The sequence below is a fragment of the Parasteatoda tepidariorum genome, chromosome 1, assembly GCF_043381705.1.
Source record: "Parasteatoda tepidariorum isolate YZ-2023 chromosome 1, CAS_Ptep_4.0, whole genome shotgun sequence".
In the NCBI taxonomy this organism is placed as follows: domain Eukaryota; kingdom Metazoa; phylum Arthropoda; class Arachnida; order Araneae; family Theridiidae; genus Parasteatoda; species Parasteatoda tepidariorum.
Window position 1 is genome coordinate 2,557,392 of NC_092204.1, and position 24,904 is coordinate 2,582,295.

The 24,904-nt window shown below is 29.0% G+C and overlaps 1 protein-coding gene across 1 annotated transcript in view; it reads right to left on the reverse strand.

Annotated features, from left to right (window-relative positions):
* Positions 1-393: 393 nt before the first annotated feature.
* LOC107449781 (exosome RNA helicase Mtr4) overlaps positions 394-24,904 on the reverse strand; it is a 67,656-nt gene continuing 43,145 nt past the window's right edge. The window contains exons 17-25 of the mRNA XM_043050996.2: positions 23,847-23,975; positions 19,945-20,055; positions 19,491-19,583; positions 18,593-18,688; positions 13,276-13,439; positions 10,647-10,809; positions 6,249-6,411; positions 3,260-3,364; positions 394-1,629 (exon numbers count right to left, since the gene is read on the reverse strand). Of these exons, the coding sequence (XP_042906930.1) occupies positions 1,577-1,629; positions 3,260-3,364; positions 6,249-6,411; positions 10,647-10,809; positions 13,276-13,439; positions 18,593-18,688; positions 19,491-19,583; positions 19,945-20,055; positions 23,847-23,975 (1,077 nt within the window). The 3' untranslated portion in view covers positions 394-1,576. The remainder of the gene's footprint in view (positions 1,630-3,259; positions 3,365-6,248; positions 6,412-10,646; positions 10,810-13,275; positions 13,440-18,592; positions 18,689-19,490; positions 19,584-19,944; positions 20,056-23,846; positions 23,976-24,904) is intronic.

Sequence of the window (24,904 nt, forward strand, 5' to 3'; positions counted from 1 at the left end):
ACGGCAAGTTGCAAATCTAAATTTAAGTAGTCAATAAGATTTTTTTTTTTTTTTTTTTTTTTTTTTTTTTTTTTTTTTTTTTTTTTTTTTTTTTTTTTTTNTTTTTTTTTTTTTGCTAAGTTTTTTTATTTTTTTTTACTTTTGATTTATTTTTATATGTACATTAAAGATATAAAGTCGTCCCATGAAGAGATTGTTGATTTAATAATTGTTTGTCTCAAGAAGCTATTAACTGAACTGATAACAAAAACTTAAATATTTGCCTTAATCTAAGCTAAAGCAAGCTTTAAAATTTTTGTCTCAACATATTTACACTGAAAAACAAAACAGTTAAGAGGCTGTACTGAATAGCAGGTATTGGAGAGGGTAGTTCTAAAAAAAAAGAAAGACAGATGCCAAAAGAACAAAAAATTTATTTGTACAAAATGTAACATCATGAAGTATATACACTTGAAACATTTTCACATGGAAAATGAAAATGTGTGATTTTAATAATGTAATCTTTTTATTGAGCTAAAGGAAATTTTTTAAAAAAAAAGGTATTTAATTATTTTTAGTAGGATTTTCATGAAGAGAAAAAAGCAAAATTTGACGAATTTTTTTAAAATGCCATTGGTCACTAGAGTTTTAAAAAATTATAGACCATATTTTTTTTTCTTTTGTAAAAGTTAGTGATATTGACCTTTATTTAAATTAGATAGTTTAAATAAGTACAACATTATTGTAAATAACAGTTTAAACGTAACTTTTATATGGAATAAAATGAAAAAGGTTTAGAAACATATTTTAGTTGACAATTCAGTGGTTTTTTTTATCTTTAAATTTTATTGTTACTAGTTCTTCAAAATTTTTATTCCTTACTGTTTTTTATAAATTGTTTTTTTTTTTCCTTAACATGTTTTGTAAAATTAAAACCAAAAGCTTCCAACAAAAAATAGCATAAATGCAGATATATTTGTCCTGAATCATTTCCTTTAATTGTAAAGTTCGTTTAAGCAAACCCTTTTTTTCTTTCGTAATTAGCTTTTCTTCTTTTGAGTTAGAATATTAGGATTATGCCATTTGAAAAAACTAGTTTTGAACTCAGAAGTTAATAAATAAACTCCTGTAATATAAAAAGTAAAATTGGATACAAATAACAAAAAGATTTACAGAAATAAAGGGCTGAAGACATTAAAGAGGAAATAAGATTATCTGCAGAAAAGAGAGCACATTCACTTCAATATAAATAAAAAAATAAATAAATTATTCAAACTGAACTTTAGTTAAAGTATATAGAATGATTATGAATATTCATAATTTTGTCCTAGATTATGTTATGAGAATGTAAGAAAATGTGAAAATTAAAATTACCAAGACTATCTCTCTCTCTCTTTTTTTGTAACAAATCGAATTGTTTAATTACTTTTTATTATTTTTTATCACCAGGAAGCGACCACTACTTTTGCTCTGTTTCCCAGAGTTTAAAAAAAAAAAATGAATTCATATTTTAAAAAACAGTCATGTTTATAAATGTACATAAAAATCTGTTTAACAAAAATATGCATTGATAAAATTCCTTGTGCAGCAATGTGACTCACAGGTATAAGCTAGCCGCAAATACAATGTCTCTTTTTATGAGTTTTATGCCTGAAAAAAAGAAAAAGATTTTATTATTACCATTATTTGAGGCATTTTGAAAATTCATACCTGCCAACATTGGAGAAATAAAAGAAGGGAGATTTCACAAGCGACATATTTTAAGCTACGCGTAAAGTTTTGACACATCATGCATAATCACATAAATCAAAAAGAGAATTTCAAAATTGGATATAATATAAGCACTTACAATTAGCGAAGTAAAAAATATGTATATAAATCTTAATCTAAAGAAGTTTTTTTTTTTTTTTTAACCATTATTTGCAATTACTTAAACTATTTTATTTTATAACCGTTGTTGAACAGCCAACCCAATTTCGGGTTTACGACTAGTAATGTTCAACTCCGTAGCCTTCGAATTTTGAACCCAATACTAAACCGCATTTGAGTCAAAAGAGGAAAACCTCCCATGGTTAGCCTGACGGCACTTGGACTCATACCCGTTAAACTTCTATTACCGAGGATATTTTAATGTGCAAGCTGGATTCGTAATGATCAGTCATTGCTGAGATTCGAACCTGGTTTACCTCATAAGGAGGCGAACACTTCATGCCCTGAGCTACCACAAGTACTTAAACTATTACCACTCAACATACTGCAGTGCTGACAATAGCACCATCTGTTGAGGAATAAGAGAAGTATTTTTACCATCAGTGGATAATTTATGACCAATTTTTTTTTTTTAATCTCTTTAACAAATACAAAGAAATTTGAGAATATACAGGAGATATTTGCAAATACAAGAGTCTTTGTTAAAAAGCAGGAGACTTGGTAGGTATGAAAATTAAACATAACACGAGAAAAAAGTCTCATGAAGTTGTGTAACCCCTATAAATTAAGATAAATATACAGGGCTATTCATGAGTTATACATGTTCATTTTCCCCTCTTACTAAAAGTAAAAGTTTTACAAAGTGTAAGCAATCAATAAATATATAACCATAGCTGCCAACATTGGGTTTTCAAAAAAAGGAAGATATTAAAAGCTGTAAAATTTCAACGTATTTTTCCTCCTGAACACAATTAAATTTAAAGATTTGGCTTTCTTTAAAAAATTTTCATCAAATGTTACATTGTAGAAATTTTGATTTTTACAAAAATAATCAGCTTGTAATATTTTCTCTACAGGGATGAGATTAGCCAAAAGACAAAAAAGCTGAATTTCCACGATAGTAAATTTTACGCAAGTGCAAACCTTTAATAATAAATTCCAGACTGTTTAAGGTAATAAATAATGTGTTGACATACAATTGTGTACTAATCTATTATTACATAAATGATTACATTGATACTTAACATTTAGTGAAAATAAAAATTACCAATTGAAAAGCTGGAAATTATGTCTAGATCAGTCACAGTAACGAGGTATAATTATTTCAAGTAAGGGTGTGGGGTCAGGTTTTGGCTCTCATCTGTTAAAGAAAGGTAATCTTTTTCTCCGCTAGTGAAAAATCCAGAAATCCGGTTTTTTTACGGAGCACAATCATCTCTGCATAATGCTGTTTTTTCCCCCAATGATTTTTGAAATATGTTTCAAATTAATATGAATAAATTTCATCTTCTTGGCATAGTTATATAACATTCTTTAATAAGAATAACAACTGTTCAGAATAATACTTTACCATCAGAAAACTTTTTTTCCAATTCTGTGTTTCCAATTGCTTTAGCTGCTTGACACATCTGTCTCAATAATTCTTCCAGTCTCCTCATGCATCGGATGACACTTCCTGTTTTAATAAATACATGATAGATTGAGTAAAAATTCATATAAAGGAGGCTGGTTGAATATAAATCTAAAAGGATTTTTATAAATAACCCATCTGCAACTAAACTCTGATTTTGTTGATAAGAATTTCCTAGAAATGAACAGTAAAAACCAGTTGCTGACATGGTGGGTAGGGTTTTTAAAAATTATGAAATTTTCCCTTTTCAAAAAAAGAGTTTCTTTTTTTTTGTTCACCATGTCGATTTTCCCTGCTGATTTCACATTTTAATCAACCACAATCCATTTTGATGTAGCATCAGTTCGTAATGTATGACAGAGCCAATCATGTTACATGTAAAATATTGAGCAGTGACTATTGAGCTGGATTCAGTAAGATTATTGCACTCTCATGCGCAACTCTGCTGCATTTTGCAAGATATTCTTAATTTGAGGCTATAAATGTTCTGTTTGCTGATATCGAGCCGAAAAATCTTCTGACCATTTTATAACGGTTAATATAATTAAGAAAAGAGTTCTTTGTCAGAAAGTAGTTATTTTATCATGATCATGTATAGTCTTTGAAAATTATTTTGCATTTTGCTAATGCATGTAAAGCTGAAGAAGTACTTAAAAGAAGTTTTTTTTTTTTTTTGTAGAAAGATTTGGCTATGCACCCTGGCTGTAAAAACCAGGAAAATCATTGCTAAGAACAGGTCAGTATGGATGAGAATCCTCGAGAAGGCCAGGGCCCTACCTGAACTGTCAACCCCATGATGATAAACTCAAGCATGTACACCATTTTAGCTAGACAGTGGATACACACAAACTAATTGTTCACTTGAGAAAAGCGCGATTTAATAGCATGAACTGTGTTTGAATGAAATTAATAAGGTGGTTAAAAAATAACGTATGACATCAATGTTTATCTAAACTTGTTTTTGCTGGGTGCCATTACAAAATATATTTCGGTGATTTTCCATCCATAACAGAAATTTACTGTAACTAAGAAAGAAATCTAATATAATACAATAAAATGATGAAATTTTTAACATTTAATTATGCCATTATTCTTAGCTTTTGAGAATAATTTTCAAAATGTCTTTTTCCTGGCAATACTACTTAACTGTTAAAGGTTTGTTCACAAAAACATTACATGATCTTGATAAAATTACTAGTTTCTGATTAAGAACTATTTTCTTGATTATATTAGCCACCATAGAAACAGTTTATACAATCTGTCAAATATATTCAATATTGAGTGTCTTATTCTATTTCTTAAATTAATAATTATTTTACTTAATTATGTAAAATATTTTCAATTCACAACTAGAATTAATTTGACTATTATTTAAAAAGGAGTTATTTATAAAAGCATAATCAACAAAACATACCGAAATATTAAAGATATGTAAAGAATTAAAAAAACTTGAATAAATTCATATAACAAATGTTAATTAGTGAATGAAAGTAAATTCTTAATAAAATGTGTTACTTATTTGATTCACTATTTCTTTAATGAAATAATTTTTAAAAAATTACATTTTTTTGAAATATAAATAGATTGATTGTTGAAGCTAACCTTTTTTGTCAGAAGAAAATTATTATATGGACCCTACACTCATATCTAACAAATCTGGGATAATAAAATTTTTTAATTCAATTGTTTTTAAATCAAACCATTAAGAGATAAATTAAAGTTTCTTTGGAATGACAAACCTGAGTAACATAAGTTTTTTGCTGCATTCAAAATAGTGAAATCTTTTCATTTCATGCTTTTCTTAAAATACTTGCCTCTAAATATTATTGAGTTTTTCATAAAAAAATTTAAGTGCACAGAAAATTTTAAAAGTAATACAATAATGAAAAGTAATAAGTGAAAAAAACTTAATAAAGTACAGTAAAAGTTTACAAACATTTTATGCAATAAGTGGATGGTCCCCCACGTAAAAATCTTAAGATTAAAAACCTCATTAATTTTTATCATTATTAAATTAAGTGAATAAATAGGAGATGGAAATTTAGAGTAGATGACTAACGCTTTTATATGCTACAGACTGACGGTACGCCGAAATGGATTGTGACCAATGAAATGTGAAATCCACACGGCTTGGTGAAAAACGACATGGTAAAGAAAAAATCTCATCTTGGAAAAAGGAAAATTAAGCATCCTTTAAAAACAATCATTGTGTCCATTTTTGTCTTATATAGGATAATATTTTTAGGGGTGATTGTGAGCCCAACTGAAAAATCCTAAAAATTTCTTGAGTAAAATCGGAGAGATTTCTGTATTGTGTTCGACGTTAGAATAATCGCCAAGTCTTGGAAACTTCCGGGGCAGTGGCCCGTGAGAAACTAAAAAAACATCACAGAAAGGGACTAACTCGAAAGGTAAAACTCGTAGCCACCCCTGAGCAAACATTTACATATTTGTTTTGGAAAAATTTGCAAGTTAAAAATCTATTTGACACCTTGGCAATTGTAGTTGTAATGTCTTAATAAATTTATATCATTGATATTTTCAAAACATGAAATTCTAAATAAATTATATGCAGTATAATTTAAATGAATAATCATTTATAAGTTTACTTTTATACCTAATCACATTTATTATTCCACTAGAAAAAATATTAAAAAATGAAAGAGATGACAAGTATAAATTACAGTTCTAATATTTCTAAATAAAACACAAAAAAATGTTTTATACATAAATGTAATCAATAATTTCTTGACACTTTTGGACCTTAGATTTCCGGAAACTTCCAGATCGCGTTTACCGAAAAATGTGGAACACAATCATCTCTGTATTTCAGCCAGGTTTGGTTTTATATGTTTTTTTTTAAAAGCAAAATCCCCCCCCCCTTCAATTGTTTTCACCAGTGTGATTAAAATTGAGAATAAAATAAGACCTTCAAACACATCTGTCATTTTTGATATCTGCAAGAAGCTAGCTCCTTTGCTCCATGAACTGACTACATCCATCAAATGAGGTCTGAAAGATTCAACATAATTTTCAGAATCCAATTCCAACTTGCATTCTTTGCTTATTTTAGCTATCCTTCGGGCAGTTTCCTGAAACAATAATAAAAAGAGAAATCAAAAAATCAGATATAAAGCAGTTGAATACTACAATTCCAAAGGAAAGTTGTGCAGTGTAACAGAAATTTCATAAGAAAATTGAAACTAATAGAAGAAAATAATTAAAAATATAAAAAATAACCAAAGCTGGCGCCGTCAGGGGGTACCAGCTTCGGAATTCATAAAAATACATAACCTTTTCTATCGAGACAGCATACTTAGATAATATAGATGCACGGACAATGTGCGCGGATACATTGGTGGTGATTCTCTGATTTCGCGAAAACTTTTTCAATATTTATTGTAATATTAAAAAAGTATCTGTACGGACGAAAAAAATTTGCAGTGGGGGAAAGAAAATACGAAGCAGACAGCATAATCATGATTTATACAAGGTAGAAGAAAGTCAGTGTTTAGTTGTATGCCCACTTCACCCAAAGATATAACTGCCACTTTAGCCTTAAGATTAACGATCCCATCGTCAGCGGTCGGGCCTACAATCAGTTCATTTTTTACAACTTAGCTCGACGCGACTATCGCTTTACATCGAGAATAGACTATTGCGGTGACAGTAGGAAATTTCGAGCAAAATTAACATTACTTACTATGATATATGAATGCAGTTCTATGTAAAACTATTAATATTTCTCTAATGTTCTTTAAGTTAATGTGCATGTATATATTTTTTTTGTCAAGAATAAATAAAAATATTAAAAAGTTAACTCTTTTCGAACATTTAATAAAATTATTTTATTATCAAAAATATTATAAACTTGCAGACACTTTTGGATTGTGTAAGCAGATGTTTTTATATTACTATGTGAGAGAGCACGAAAAATGTCTAAAAATTGTTCTTTCTGTACCCCCCGTGCTGGATTACCCATTAACTAACTTAGTGGCGCGACAGCCCATTAAGAGGGCCAAGGCCGACTGTGCCCATCTCAGTTTTCTTGACCTTGGGCTCTGGGGTGCAGGAGCATATGTTCCGGTCAGGTGGTCAGCCGAACGCGGAACCCCCAGTGTTAGTTCCCAAGCATGCTTGGTACTCATTTTAACGACCCACTGAAGGGATGAAAGGCTGAGTCGGCCTTGCCCGGCCCAAGGATCGAACCAAGGACCTGTGGCACGACAGCGCGAAGCACTACCGCTCAGCCACCGGGCGTCGGCACCCATTAGTTTTCTATGGATTTGATGGATTTTACAGCAGTGTTGATTTTGTAAAATGTTAATTAATTTTAAATTTCTTCAAAATTCTATGATTATTTTTTAGTTCTAATTTATCAAAATAAAGAAAAGTTTAATTAATTATTATTTTAAAAATGCTTTCGTAAATGAAAAGATATATAAGTACTTTTATATTGGAATAAATAAAAAATATATGAGGAAAAAAAAAAATCTAAGAGCCCCAAAAATTTGATTGGCCTAGCGCACGCTTAATCTGGCACCCCAAAGGTTATGTAAAAAGTTCAGAAAAAGAGAAAAGAAATACAAAAGCAAATTACACAAACTAATTACAAAAGGAGAACATTGTAGAAAAACCTACTTAAAAATATTTTCAATTTGAGAATTTCAAATCGAAATACACAACTTTCTGAAAATCTTGAACCAAATCTAAAATTCGAAAACAAACCACATTTAATGCGGAGAAAGAAGAAAAAAAAGAAAATTAGGAAAGAAAGAAAGCCATCTGTTAGTAGAAAAGCTCAACTGGAGCAACTCATTTATGTTGAGTTGCCCCAGTTGAGCTTTTCTACTAAACTAATTTATAGACATTTGTCTTGCTGTCTAGATAGAAAAGGTTTTAATGAGAGCAGGTACCCCCTGGCAACGTCAGTTTCGGTTTATAGTTTTCATTTTTTTCCTGAAACAATGTTATATTTAAATAAAAAGGGTTTTTCTTTTGTAACAAGAGTGATCAAAAATTGTTGTGTATAAGTCATAGCCATAAAGTAAAAGCCTACACTAATTTATTATTTTAGCTAATTAAGCATTGATCCCAGGTCTGTAACCTAACTGCAGAAAAGAAGAAAAATCATTGTGAAACAAATATACACAAAAAAAAAATCTATACATAAACTAAAATAATAATACATTTAAAAAAGGTATAAGCATTAAATGATTAAGCAAACAACAATGTATATATACAATACAGAGCTCAGTTATGCCTCCACTTATTAATGGATAGCTATTTTGAATTCATTCATTTAAATATTTTAGGAAATAATCATAATTAAAGTAACTAATCACTAAGTAACTAATCATAATTTGAAATTAAAAATATGTAAAAAAAACTTTGGTGTTTATTTTTTTGTGCATAGAAAATAAATAAAAGACAATTGTTTTTGAGAGAAAGAAAAATTCTTTGTTCTTTCTTTTTTCATCGACACAAAAAAGAATATAAATATTGATAAAAATGACATATTCATCCTTTTTCGCACTACACATATCTTTCATAACAAGAAAAAAATTTTAAAAAATGAGAAATGTGCAGCAATAAAAAAATTTATGAAAATACCACTTGTGATAAAAACAGAAGAATTGGACAAGTCAAAAAGGGGTAATTAAATGTACAGTACACAAAAGAAAAAAAGGACCACATTGAATAACTTTTGATTTAATGATCGGATTGTCGCGCTCTAGGACTCAATTTTCAAATTTTTCTTAAATTTCACTAGAGAATACTTTGGTTTACTTTCCTTTGATGGATGCTTAGGAAGCAAATAAAAACTTTCTTTCTTTTGTAATGCAAGATGAAAAATCGAATAATTTTTTTTGGATACAGTAAATAAGTTAGAAAACTTTTGGAATGCATGTGTGAAAAAGAAACCAAAACAGAGAGACATTACAGATTGTAAGAAACCATTACAGATTATTTTTAACTTTGCAACTTTATTTCATTTTTTAAAGCAATTAGTTGCATTTATTGTGAGATGCATAGGAGTTATTAGCATAAAATGCAAAATAAAAATATTTATTGAGATGAAATATAGATCAATTTACATATTCATAATAAAAATGCTAAGATTAGAAAGCACTAAAAGATAATAAAAAGTGTTTTTATGTATTGTACAACTTTCATCAAAAAAATATCTGAACCGACAACCGTTTTGAGTTAACGTTAACAAGATTTGAATGTATATGAGGGAGTAATTGGAGTCAGTCTTTAAGTTTAAAATTCAGAGTCACTCATTTTCTCTACTGACTCCACAGTCCTGCTATAAACACAAATAATATGTGCACAATTAAGTATTAAATTTTTCAATACTTAATAATTGTACTGTTATGAACGTGCGGCAAAACAAAAATGATAATTTACACAAAATTTATCCAGAAACATAAGCTTATTTATTTATTTAGAAAAATAAGAATAACAATAAATCTCAATAAAAAATAAATTATCAAAATAGAGGTTTTAAAATTCTGTACAAAAAAGAAATAACCATAGTAATATATAATGTGAAAATAATGTGATTTTTAAAATAAATAAATGTGAAAAACTTTAATTTCAGTTTTGATGTACTTTTCAAATTAATTCCATTTATTTAAATGTAATTATCTAATACTATTGGTTAATTTTAACTTTATCCATTCCATCAAGTTTCTCCTATTTTGGTTTTTTTTAAAACCAGTTTCTTTCTGCAGGGTGAGCAACCAGATTTTTCAACAAAAAATAAGCACCTTTTAATTACTTTCAAAGCAATCAAAAAATATTTTCAATCACTCCCCCCCCCCTAAAAAAATCATAATTAGGACCTGTGCAGTAATAAAAATTATATTTTTCTATCTATTAAAGTTCGTGATTTATAAATTTAAAATCAATAAAAATTCGAAACATTTTCAGAAATTTTACATAATCATGATAAAATAACTAGTTTCTGATATGTATTGCAGAGAAAATTGTGAAAATCATGAATTTTTTGCAATTTAAAACGACAATCGACACAGCAAAGTAAAAGTCTCTTTTATAAAAGATAGAAAAATAAGCACTTTTTACAATCCTCAAATTTAAACAAAAAGCACCTTTAAGGGTTTTAAAAATGTAAATCAAACATAAGAACCTTTAAGCACTTTTTAAAGATGTTAAGCACCCTGTCCAATGATTAAGGATGAAAAAAAAAATTCCAAAAGAAAAATTTAGTATCTTCCAATTCCACCAGGTTCTTCAAGTAGCCTGGAAGAAAGCCGGAGAAATCTCAAGTGCAATTATAGGTTTGAGAGAGTTGACCGACCTGCATGAGTCGTAGAGGTCCAGACAATTCTTCTGTGAGTTTTGGCATTTCATTTGATTTTTCTTGAAAGACAAAACAACTGAGTAAGGAAGTGGTCTGATGGACGTCCAGGTTATTAAACACACCATTGAAAATCATTTCAGTCAATATCAGCTCATCAGCACTGAAAAACAAAATTTAACAAAAATAAGCACCCTTTAAGCACTTTTCAATGCACTCAAAAAATATTTTTAAGCACTTTAAAAAAATATCATAATTAGGCAGGGTTGGAAAGTGTTTGACAATTCAGGTTTTATATTGTTTTAATAGTCACGTCAGATAAAAACTTTCGGCATTGTTTTTAACAATTGTCAAAAATAATGAAATTTTGAATCATGTAAAACGAGTGGCGTTTTCATACGCGACTGACAATACGACTAAACAGATTGGGGTTGAATTAACTGAGAAAACGTTGAATAGAACCGTGTGAACAGTGCCCTTTTGCACAATTCGTAACAAAAATCAACATGGTAAAGGAAGAATCTCATTTTGAAAAAGAAAAAATTAAGCACTTTTTAAAAACACCCAATGAAAAGAGCACCTTTAAGCACTTTTTAAAAATGCTACGCACCCTGTTTGATCTTCTGCAGAGGGGAGGGCTCCCCTGCTTTGGTAGCCCGACGACCTGCGAGTGAAGTCGAGCATTTTCAGTAGAACAGTTTAACGAGGACCGATACCGTGCACCCTCTGTCCCTACACAGACTGATTGAAGTGGTCACGTCACCCATCCGCTTACTGACTTCGGTGTTCTACTGGGATCAAATCACTTAACGATCAGTCCATTGCAGGACGATAAAAAAAGGAACCACCCTTTAATCGAATGATTGGATCTTCGCATTCTAAGATTCAATCTTAATGGTTTGAGGGGGAGATTTCAAATATGCTAATTAATTTGTGCAGATGATATTTTAATTTACCAGATTCGACGGAACACGTACTCAAAGCCGTCAACTTGTTAAAAACAAAAATAGGAACACAAAGCATGATTAGCCAACACAGAGTGAAAACTCCTGAAAGTTTTATGCATAAAAAATTTATAAACCATTTCATATTTAACATAGTTTTTTGAACTAACATTTTTAATTAAATTACTTACTAATAAAAAAATATCATACCTTTATAGCAACCATTTCATGAAAAAACTTACTTCTTACCAGGAATTATGATATTGGATTCTAAAATCACGTGAATATGAATTGCGATACAGAGTTTTAAAATAAGTGAAAATATAAATTGCGAAATTTAATTTTTAAATCGCATGAATACAAATCATAATGGGTAGTTTTTAAATCACGTATAAATACGAAAATCAACGTTTGATATTACAACTGCGTGAAAACGGACTGAAATATAGGTTTTTAAGTATGCGTAAAATTCTAAATTGCGGGGACAGGAAACAATATGTGAGACTTTTAAATTGCATTAATATGCATCACACAATGTAACTTTTAAATCTAGCTAATATGAAACTCGATGATTGGTATTAAAATTGTGCGAATACAAATAAGATATTAGCAGATTCCAAAACAGATCAAAATATTTAAAATGATAAAAATCCTCCAAATCAAACGGACGAAAAATCTAGGTAAGCATCTCGTTAACGAAATTCAGCAAAAGTTAAAAAATTTTGTCGGATATAAGGTTTTCATTCACGGAAATAAGTGAACCAATGGTCTTGAGATACAAGGAATTATGCGATATTTGCACCTGCTTCTAATTCTTAGACCGGCTTTGTGTTGAAAGAAAATCAGTATAAAGAGTGAAAAGGCACTAGAACACTGAAAAATCAGAATATTTTGACTTTAAAATGTATTTTCAAAGCAAAGCAATACAATTAAGAAATAAGAAATACCATGAAATATTGTTATGCAATAGTCTTGTAATCGTATATTTAGATTAATTGTAATAATTGCATATAATCAAGATTGCATTCAATCGTATATTTTGATCACTTCTAATCACGATTACAAGTAATTGATTACAGCAACTGGTTATGTAATAAAAATTATCAACGTCAGTAATCTCGATTACAATTTATTACTGTAATTGAGTATTTTAATCATGATTACAGTTGCAACGAAAATTACAAGTAACTGATAACTGTAATTGAAAAATGTAATCGATTACATTTTCACCCTACTCTGATGCAATCTAAAATAATTATTACTTGTAATCACAATTGCCTGTAATAGTTACTACAAGTAAGAGATTATATAGCAGTAATTCTCTCTAATCAATTACTGTAGTTGATGCCAAACCCTGGTATAAAGTGTATAAAAACAAGCAATATAAAAGAAAAATTTAAAGTTAATTCCTACTTAGGTCAACAAAAAACATTTTAATTTTAGTTACTTTTTATTAAATAATAAAAAAATTTCACCCATATAAAATTAAAATTAATTAATTAAATTTAATGAATTAATATTTTTAAAAAAAAAAAAACAGTATTAACATCGAGTGTCATGTTTAAAAAAAATGTATTTGAACTTGAATTAAAAAGTATTTTATTAAGGATTGATAATTTGAGCAAGATATGTGAACTAATAGTAGGAATTTAAAAAACTAATTGAATTAAAAATGAATTTGATACCTGCTAATTTCACATGCAACACGTCCTTTAAGTTCAATGACATCAGATGCTGTACAATAACCCATCCTCCTTAATACTCTCTTTCGACATTTTAGTTCATCCATTTGCAAGAGTGATTGAGCTTTCTTCAGCTCTGCTTTTGCTTCTTTTAATTCACTATGAATCTAAACAAATATTAGAAAAACCTTTATACATCTGATAACATTGGAGAAATAAAATAACAGAGAATTTACTACAGACATTTTTTAAGCTACGCGTAAAGTTTTGATACATAATTCTGCAAGTCAACAAGAGAAATTCAAAATCGGAAATAAAGTAAGCACTTAATTTTAGCAAAGTAAAAAACATGTATATATATCAAAATCTAAAGAAAATTTCTTTAAACCATCATTTATAATTACTTAAACCATTTAATTGCTAACTGTAGTTGAACAGCTGACCCAATTTAGTGTTTATGACTACTAATCAGGGTTGGGATTTTGCCGTCAAAAACTGGTTTTTGACTTGACAGTGGTAAAAACCGTGTTTTTACCGGTAAAAACTGTCAAAAACCTACTGTTTTCTATAATTTGTGGCATATAGCGGACAATATATTATTTTCACTTAATTGCCTTTATAAATGAATGTTGTAAACAATTGCTATTGATTTTGCAACTATATACATGTATTCTTATAGAAGGATATACATTCATACAGAAATATTGTAATATACTTATTGAAAATAGTGATACTTAACTTTTATCATTATAGCTTGATTTGCAAAGGATTAAAAATTTTGCACTTCTTAATTGTTAGAAATAAGCAAACAAACAAAAACACTTGGAACTATTAATAAATTCAAGAACTAAAAAGAAGAATTTAAAATTTGGCATTTCTTAAATATTAGAAAGTCAGGAATGACTTGACATTCTTCAGTAATGTAATATGCAAAACAAAATGATGCTTGGAAATGTTGAAAATTTTGTTTAGTGTCCTAATATTTTACTTCAAATAGTATGATTTGATATAATCATGTTGGGAAAATGCAAAAATCTGTTCTTAAATATCTTTTAGCAACTTTTTTTCTAATTTTATTGCCCAAAAATGAATTAATTTTAAATCATAAGCAGTTAAACTCAAATTAAAATACAGTTTTCTCAGAACTATGGGTTTGTGAGTTTTCGACATGACGGTAAAAACCATGGTATAAACCGGTAAAAACCATCATGTGTCAAAAACTTGCCAACCCTGCTACTAATGTTCAACTCTGTAACCTTGTAATTTTATACCAGATTCAGAAAACAAAGGAACTCCTGGATCAAATATTGGGAGAAAATTGCCTTTGTGGAGGACATTTTGCTGGAACTAAACTGCATTTACATTACATGGAGAGGAAAACCCCGAAAACTTTCCAGGGTCAGCCTCACGGCAAGGGGACTCTAACCCATGATTCTCCTACCACTGAGAATATTTTACATCAGCACTGTGGAAGGCGTGAGCCAGGTGCGGAATTCAACAAATTCAAGTATGCATAACAATGATCTGATCATAGAATACTGCAGCGACAGTGAAAACTGTTTCCCTCCTTAATGAATACCCAACAAGAACAAATTGAAAGACTCTAATTCTTCATAAATCTATCAATCCTTATCTCTCCCTAAGGTTTGTCTTCACATCGCCTGATCCCTAGCCTCCACCATGTTAAAGGGAGGAGACAATAAAGGATTTGTAGTTTACAAATTTTGTGGTGGGTTAAGCTTCATTGAATGAGTCAAATTATCTTGCCCACCCAATAGCAGAATTTTCTTGAGCTTTCTGTGACAAACTTCCCTAGAACTAATATTTCGCTTTAACGCATTTTTAATTATAACAATTACTAATTTAATGTAACAGAAACATCGTGTTTACAGAAGAAAGTATAGAATAAAAATTCTTAATTGTAAAAGTAATATTTTTTAATTCAAATTATTCTAGGCGATATTCTCGCATTTTGTAAATCATTGTGCAAATCAAAATTCATAAATAAATTAAAGGATAATAAATTAAAATTCGTACATAAATTAAAAATCATAAAATCCGTGTAGTAGCTCCCAAAATAAAGATCCTGAATCACGCAAATAGGACTCTAAAAAAGAGCTACTCAAAAAAGCTAATGTGAAATATGGTGTTCTTTAAAGGAAAAAGAAATTAAAGAAAGAAAATCCTCTTTTAAACGTTCAGAATTTCTGATTTTTTTAAATTTTATATTACAAATTTAAAATTCTAGTTGAAGCCAGTCATTACCAATTTTTTTAAAATCTCAAATGAGAATAGCATGATTATTTCTTTCCTCAATGAAGCGCAAGTCTTAATTCTGCAGGGAAAAAAAAGTTTTCAAAAAATTATGCAGGAAGGAAAATCAAAATTTTCCCCATCCCAAATGAAAAATCTTTCTTTTCAGCAAAAACTCTAGCGTTCTGCGACAATTTCGCTGCAATTCTGTCACTGGGCTTGCGGATAGTCTAGTAATGCAAATTTTTTTCCCCTGCATAAATTTTAGCAAGATAATTGATTTGTTACTAATAATTACCAATACAGGTCCGAAAATGAGTTTGAAAAATGCTTGAAAGAACAGAATGTTAATAACTTAAAAGCACTCTCCAATATACAAAACTTTTAAAATAAAGATCTTACCGAATATTAGTCAAGAAAGTGTGTTATCTACCTATTGGCTTAGATTTCTAAGAGACTTAGAATATCAAGTAAAAAACATTCAATAAATATAATAAATAAAAGATGTTTCTTGATAAAGTAGCATAGTTGCTTAGAAAATTAGCAATACAGAATTCAAATTAAAATAAATAAGTAACAAAAAATTTAGCCTTTTCTTTTCTGAAGTTATATTTACGATTTCAGCAAAAACGAAATTATTATTAGAGAATCGTAATTTAAAGAAGAATTAGTTTCTAATAATTATAATTATTACTCTCTATAATAACTATTTGATACACTCCAATTTTTCTTAAAGAAATTTTTTTAACTAATTCACTTTTAATCTGTATCAAAATTCTTTTACAAGAAGTCTTTTAACCACATATTTATTTTAAAAGGAGCCTATCTCTGTTGCTACAGTAACAAAAGTGGATTAAGGCATTGATAGCAGAAGGAGAAATGAGGATTGAAAAAAAAAACATTTTGCTTTTATTCAGTTTTTGCAATTGAAAATAGGATTCATTAATGCGCTTTTTTCCTTATTTCTTTTCATTTTTGTAAAAAAGATATATATTAAATTATGATGCAATTTATTAAGTTATCATTGTACCTTCAAATACCTTTATTTTGCTTTAAAAATTTCAAACATAGATCATAATGTTATAAATATGTAAAAAAAACTGCAGACATTTTTTTTTATTTCAGATAGATAAATTTGACGAATGTGTCAAAATACAGGAATCTTCCCCCAAAATAAGTAAATAATCTGGAAAAATTACAATTTAAACTCAAAAGCGATATTTTTTTATCACATATCAAATATACATTGTAATTTTTTATATTTCAGATAGGAAAATTTGAAGAATGTGTCAAAATTCAGGAATTAAAATCAAATTGTTACCAGACATGAAAATATGCAATATAAATAATCCGGAAAAATTACAAATTAAACTCAAAAGTAATTTTTTTTCTTATCACATATCAAATATACCGTATATTCCGGCGTATAACGCGCACTTTTAATACAAAAAATAACATTGGAATTTACGGGTGCGCGGTATACGCCGAATATAAAAAATTATAGTAGATTAAAAAAATTTAAATATTGAAAAATACTTTTATTTTAAAGAAATAACAAACCTTTACCTATATACTTTATTGATTTTCGTTATTACATAAATAGTTCATTATATTCGTCTTCCGTTATTTCTTCAGGCGCGTCATCACAATCTGTTTCGTCTTCATCATCTGTGTTACCCTCACCCATAAATAAACAGTCTTCTTCTGATCCATCCATATTATTTGAAATGCTGCATTTTTTGAATGATTTTCTAATCATCTCAGGTTTAATTTCATCCCTTACTTTTAATATCCATTCGCACACTGTTTCCAAACTTGCATGACGCATAATATGTCCTCCTTTCGTAAAGGTTTTCTCGCCCTCCAACATCCAAGTGTTCCATTGTTTTTTTAAATTGGCTTTAAATAGTTTGTTTAAGCAGACGTCCAATGGCTGAACTAATGGTGTCAATCCGCCCGGAATAACTGCCATGTCGGTGTTACAGTCTTTCAACAATTTTTTTGTATTATCTGTAAGGTGGGACCTAAACATATCCCACACTAAAAGGCTTTCTGGTTTTCTATTGATACTAGACGAGATATTGCACATGTACAATCCAAATTTTCGTTCGCATTACACGAAGAGTATATCTTAAAATTTAAAAAAAGTTATTAGAAATTACGGGTGCGCATTATACGTCGGGGCGCGTTATGCGCCGGAATATACGGTACATTGAATTTTAAAATGACAGGACGGTGATAAATATTCAGAAAAAGATTGCGCTGAATTTTTGTAACCAATAGCACAAATTTCTTGTTAATTTATCAGTTATACCTTATTCCAATACGAAGTGTTACAAAATACTAATTTATACCATTAGAGTCAAAAATAATATTTTTTTTAACAAATATTACACCACCGATTGTCCATCCTTAATATCGGACTTTTGGGTATAGCTCGTTCCCCAGGAGTTGGCACTTAGCTCCGCCTTCATCAAGTGGTATGTGACGACACTATTTCGCTATTTTTGGAGAAGGCTGTGAGCAATCCTGAACAAGGTTGCTATTTGGCGATCGTATGCCAAAAATACTTATTTTGCAATGTTTATCTGCATTATTTTAACACTAAATATTTCATAAATTTGATGATACTTCTCTTTTGAGTGAGTAGTTTGTCCTTTACGAGACGTTTTGCTGAGAAAACAGCAGTTTCTAAATTTAAAATATACTTAATTAGCTAGAGAAACGAAAGGTATAATAGCAGATGATAAAGCAAAGTAAGTGACTGAAAAAGAATTTACTGTTTGTGATCGGCACGCATTAAGGGTTGTCTTAATTTCAAGCGCAGAGATGTTTCTCTTCTTACTCCAGCGGTGAAACGAACTCCGCGTCCGAGGACGTGGAGTTAAGTGCCAATTCCTGGTGAACGAACTATATTTCAAACTCAAATTCGGATATTTTAATTAAATTCCAGGCATTTTTCAGATTTTTTCCAGCGATGAAATTCACAGACTTATCTCTGTTTTGTGAGTGCCGTGAGTAACCATTATAGTTTTAAGTAACAATTAGGAATCAAAACTGCACTTACTTCTGCCTTTCTCTTGTACTGGCTAATGTAGTCATGAACATCTGGGTTATTATGGAGCGAATGCTGATTCAGTCGTAAATTGAAGGCTTCAATTTTCTGAAATTGAGGAATAAAGATGAATTTAGGATATAACAGGAAGCATAGTCAAATTTTTCAACAAATAATAAGCACCTTTTAAGCATTTTTCAAGCACTCAAAAAATATTTTTAAACACTTTGAAAAATATCATAATTTGACAGGGTTGGCAAGTTTTTGACAATTGATGGTTTTATCCAGTTTTATTGACAGTGACGAAGACAATGGCGAGGCACAAACGTTGAAATTAACAAGAGAAATGAAATATGCTATCACTAATAAAGAAAAAAAAAATTGACAATTTTTAGTTGGTCCCCGTAATCAGCAAAAACTCAAGAGATTTTTCAATTTTATTACAGAGGGCAGAAAATGAAGTCTGAAATTGAGAATCTCTTGCAAAATGCAGCATGGTTGCACATGAGAATCAAAAATCCTTACCACTGAATCCAGCTCAGTATACGCAAGTGTGGACCTGCAAGTATTTCATCATACTTGTAAAACAGATGGTGCTTTCATACACTACAGACCGGCGGTTCACCAAAATAGATTGGGGTTGAATCGATTGTGAAAACGTTGAATAGGACAGTGTCTTTTTGAATAATTTGTGGCTAAAATCAACATGGTAAAGAAAAATATTGCATTTCGGAAAAGGGAAAATTAAGCACTTTTAAAAACATCTACGGAAAAAAGCACCTTTACAGGCTCTTTAAAAAACGAAAATCAAAAATAAGCACCTTTAAGCACTTTTTATTAAGCACCCTGTATAAGAAATTGAAGAGAGAAAACAAAAAGATTTCTGAAAGAAAATAGTAGAGATATTTACTTTCAACACATCTTTAAAGCCTTGGTCTTTTATTTTCATGTCCTTCACGGGATCAAGAAGTGGCAAACCATCAGGAAATCTTTCTTGAATTGTCTAACAAATAAAAGTAATATTTAAAAAGTCAATTCCTACTTAGGTCAACAAAGAAAAAAAAGGTTATTTTAGTTACTTTTTATTAAACAATTACAATTTTTTCTCCTATAAAAAACTATAATTAATTAAATTTAATGAATGAATTAATATTTGAAAAATCTGTATTAATATCAAGTGTCATCCGCTACAAGTTTTAAAAAAATGTATTTGAACTTAAGTGGATGAATAAAAAGTATTTTATTAATGATTAAGAATTTGAATAAGATATAGGGAGATTGTGAACTAATAGTAGGAAAAGAAAAAAAGATTTCTTTATCTTAAATCCTTAATATAAAGAAAATTTCAAATGGTGTTAACTTACTTGAATTGTTTTTAAAACTTGCATCCGATTATCAAGGGGTCTAAGATCTTGAGGGGTGTAGGCACGCACAGAGCTGAACTGTTGTATTAGATCTAATTTTACAGGAACAACCTAATAAAGATAACCAGTTAAAAATTAGGAAAATAAAATTGGTGCAATAATATTTAATACAATATAGTTACCAACTATTTCTTTTGTAAGATTTTATTTTTTAATTCTTCGATTTATAAATTTAGTTTAATATGATTTTGACTATCACAAATGTTCAGATCTCTGTTTATATTTTCATCCAACATTCTTTCGTTATCATAGGAGAGACTATAGTAAACTCCTTATGTGGGTGCTCTTTCTTTCAAAATTTTTTCTCTTATCAGAAAATGTTCTGTCCAATGTGGAATAATCATAGAGGAAGTACTTTCCCTTACTTTTAATTTTTATATGTCTGCTCTCATAACGGCAAACAAATAAATATGTATGTTGTGGTCAATTGCTTTCAATTCGACTTCACATAATGCTGACAGACCAGAGTTAACAAGGTTTAGGACAGACTGGATTAAACCAGAGTCTAAACTGTCCTGTCTGAAACTCTTTTATTCATATTTTGACATAATTTTTTAAAAAAATAGGGTGAAAATTAAAAAGTTAATTTTTGGACAAGAAACAAAATTTTTGTTTCATTAAAAAAGTAAATTTTTATTTTAAATGTTGCATTATTTATTCTTAAGTAAAGACATTATTTATCAGTATTAAAAGCATATTTATACATATTTAAAGGTATTCACTTTTGTTATTCAATGAATTGTGCAGCTTCAAAAGTTATTAATCTTTTATTATCATATTATATTATTTTCCTTTAATAAGTTAAATTAAATTTTATAAAAAGTGTCAAATATTTATAATATCAATAATAGATATATAGAATTTTTACCTTTTACTGATTTTCCAAGATTTTGGACACTAACACAGTTTAGGACAGTAATAGATAGTAATAGTCTATGACAGACATTTATTTCTCCTCACGCATTTAACAACTTATAATTGATTTAAGAATACATAGAAATACTAATTAGTCACGCAATATTATGTTTTAGGTGTAATAAATAAGAAACTGCCTACAATTACAAATCAAATACCATTTCACTACCATTTGAAAAATTTATCCTTGGAAAGAGTAAGCAGCTGTGATTCAATTACTACATCAGTTATCTATGTAAAACCAGGAGAATATGCTTTTTAATTACAGATGGAATATATGTAAGTGTGTGCTAAAAATATTCTACAATTATACTGAAAGCATTTTTCATATTAATAAAAATATAAACTGGATAACACTCAGATTTTAAATTGCTTTTTTACTCTCAGAATTTCATACTTAGTTTAGGTATAATAAACTCCAAAAAAAATAGTAAATTAATAAGATAAATCATTGTTTTGGAAAGACTGTTTGATAAAGCTTATGAATGTAAAAATTAAACTTTTTATATTTTGAAGATGGGGCCAGTCACCAATTGGTCTTGGGGTGTATAAATCCTTTGCCCAGGCTTAAATAATCGATAATAAAAGAAAGAGTTTATATGTGTGCCTTGCTTCAGCTCCAGAATATTGATACACGAAGTTTGATATTGAAACAAAAATTGATACATGAAGTATATTTTCTCAAACATCAAATTAAATTGACATATTTAGCATAGATAAGTAATTGAAATGTCATGTAATAGCATTGATGATATTGCAGGGGTTCTGAAATGATTAATAATGTGAATCAAATGGTAGTAGTTAAATGGATATGAATCAAATGGTAATGGTGCAATGGTTAGAAGTGCCCAGTTGGCAACCTTTGACCATAGCTAAGCATGATACAGCATTTTCTGAGCTAAAAATATCATGTGTTTTTGTTGCCTAAGGCAAATTAAATATGCTTTGATTAAGATATCAATTATATAATCATTAAATATATATCAGCATATATTTTAATTACATATAATTATAAAGCTAAATTATCAAATGAATTTATCTTGAATTATTTAAAAGTTTTCATTTAAATGACAATAATTTACAATTATTTAACTTTTGGTGTAAAATTTATTGATTAAGTACAGTAAATTTTCAAAAAAACCTGGGACTTTTTAAGTGGGCCCACACACACACACACACAAAAACCAGCTGGTTTTATTTATGCTGGATCCATTTTGGCAAAAACTGTCATTAACCCTATAAGATTCTAAAACTTCAAAAGCTGATCACTATATGTTGAGTATTTAAATAGAGATGAGAAATATTTCACAGATTGTAAAATCAGCCATTTACCGCTTTAAAATGCTTGCGACAGTAACTTGTTTTAAAAACTCATTATCTAAAGTAGGGATGTACAACCTTTTTAACTGAAGGACTACTCTCACAGCAGGGAGATTACACGCATATTTAGTCATGTTAGCGGCAAATATGATAATTTTTGTATAAACATTAATGTTCTAAGCACTAAATATTTTCATCGGTAAACTTAATAACATGTTTGCAGAAAATTAAATACTTATAATCATTTGAATTTATTCAAAGCTAAAAAAAACTGATACTTTTTTTTTTAAACTGTTTTTATTTTTCACTATAATTAATTTATCAAATATATATATATATATATATATATATCAGAGCTCGAAGAAAGTCAGAAATTTTACCCGTCCCTGAGGACGGCTTGTCCAACAATGTGCCCGTCCTCCTTTGAAACTAACCCGTAGCTTCTAAATAAATAAAAATATAATTTTCTCTTATTTATTACAAACATTTATATAAATTGCACAATGAATTAGTAGTTACTAGGATTACAAATACTAGGTTGCTAATAATAAAACCTAGTATTTCCTTTATGAAATAATTTATTTCTTTTATGAAATAATTTAAATGACAAAGGTCAAGTTATCTGGAATGTCAATTTATCCGAGGGTACTTCGTTTCTTAAATTAAACAAATATGACGTTTGCCAGTTCCACAATCAAGCCAATGATTTACAGAGGTTTCTGCACAGAAATCTGAAAGGGGTTTTCCATTTAGGTGGATGTTCATAATTGCGTTTAACGCTTCTTGTTTAAGACCAGTACATAATGTGTATTTTTGTAAGCTCATTGCTGAAAAGCCTCTTTCAACCACTGCAGTACTCCCAGACAGAGAAAACATCAATTCCACCAAGCGCAGTATGTTGCTGTATTTCTAGATTAGAGGGTCATTTTAGAAGTGAGGCGCTAGACTCTTGTAAGATAACAAAAGTTGAAAATGTATCACGAATATTAATGGGAAAATGGCCGACCGCGCGGACGTCGGATTCGAGATATTTGTTGTCCGCAGGGAATTTTTGACCGCCGAGGACGGGCGGATGGGTGGTTTTTCGAGCCCTTATATATATGTATACACACCAAAAAGAAGCTTAAGCAAAAAGAAACAACAGAATGAAAGTGCAAAAAATATATGCATTTAATAGAGCAATATAAATTTGAATTAAATATTTTAGAAAATTTATTATATTTAAACAAAAATCACATTAAAATATTTATTTTTGTGTTCAGAAGCTCCCGTGGGCCACACATCGACAGTCTGCAGGTTGCGCATCCCTAATCTAAAAGAAACTTTTTAACTATGTCATTTTTTTTTTATACAAAGTTACATTCAACTACGCACCCTGGATATAACAACTTATTGTTATGCAAAAACATAATTTATCAGTATTAAAAGTATCCCTTTTCAACTCGTATTCGGAAGAAGGTTTTCATAAGAAGATGCGTAAATGTATGGAATACTTTCAACTCTTGTAAAATTTTAATTTAAGAATACAAAAAGCATGCGGAAAGCTACTACAAAATACGGAAGAGCTATTATATTTTCCATATTAGATACTGTAAGGAAATAATCACCTGCATTACTCCTTTTTCTCCTTTCTCCACAGGTTTAATGGAGGATGTAACTTTAGAATCCACACTGTCTTTAGAAACTTGAAGCAACACATCAACAACATAAATAACCAGAGAATCTTGTTTGTTTTCCTGAAAAGAGTTATTTACTGGTTTAGTATTTCAAAGAATGTTAAAAATACAAATAAATTTGCTGATAAATACCATGGTTAAGACATGTTAAACCAATATTTAATTATTTAACAATCTAATTACCAAAATTTAGCTATAACTTGTTTATAGTTCATAAACAATTTCAAGACATATTTCAATTTTATTATTTACTTACTTAAAAAGAGCTGAAACTAACAGTTATTATTGTAGGAGAGCTATTACAAAAAAATTTTAAAAAATAAATATTTTTTCTTCCCAGAAGTTTTATCTACTCACATACTCAGAAGTGATTGTGACCAACTAAAAAATCCTGAAAATTTCTGGAGTTAAATCATTAATGACGCATTAAAAAAAATTAATGTCTTTATAAATTTAAAACATTGATATTTTCACAACATGAAATTCTAAATAAATTATACTTTTATCTCTATTCATATTTAATCTAAAAGAAAAAATATTTACAAATGAAAGAGATACCAAGTATAAATTCTAGTTCTAATATTTATAAATAAAATATACAAGAATTTTTATACACAAATATGATCGATGATTTCCTGAAACTTTTGGACCTAGGAGTTCTGGATCGCAGTTGGCGAAAAATCCAGCCTTTTTTCGGAGCACAATCTCTGTATACTTCCAAATAAAAAAAAAAGTTCAAAAAACTTTATGTAGTTTTATATTTTTAGAAGAATTTCATATAGAATTCTAAAATTGTACATTAAGTACCTTCTTTTACATCATACAGACAAATAGAATAAGTACTAAAATTCGAAAAATCAAAATCTGGAATTAGAGGTGCAAGTTGACAAATCACTGTTTTTTGAAGTTCTGTGACTAAGGAAAATAAAAAAGCCATACTTTAAGTGTCTTACACTTGAAGCAATTTGATGATTTTAAACTATATGTAT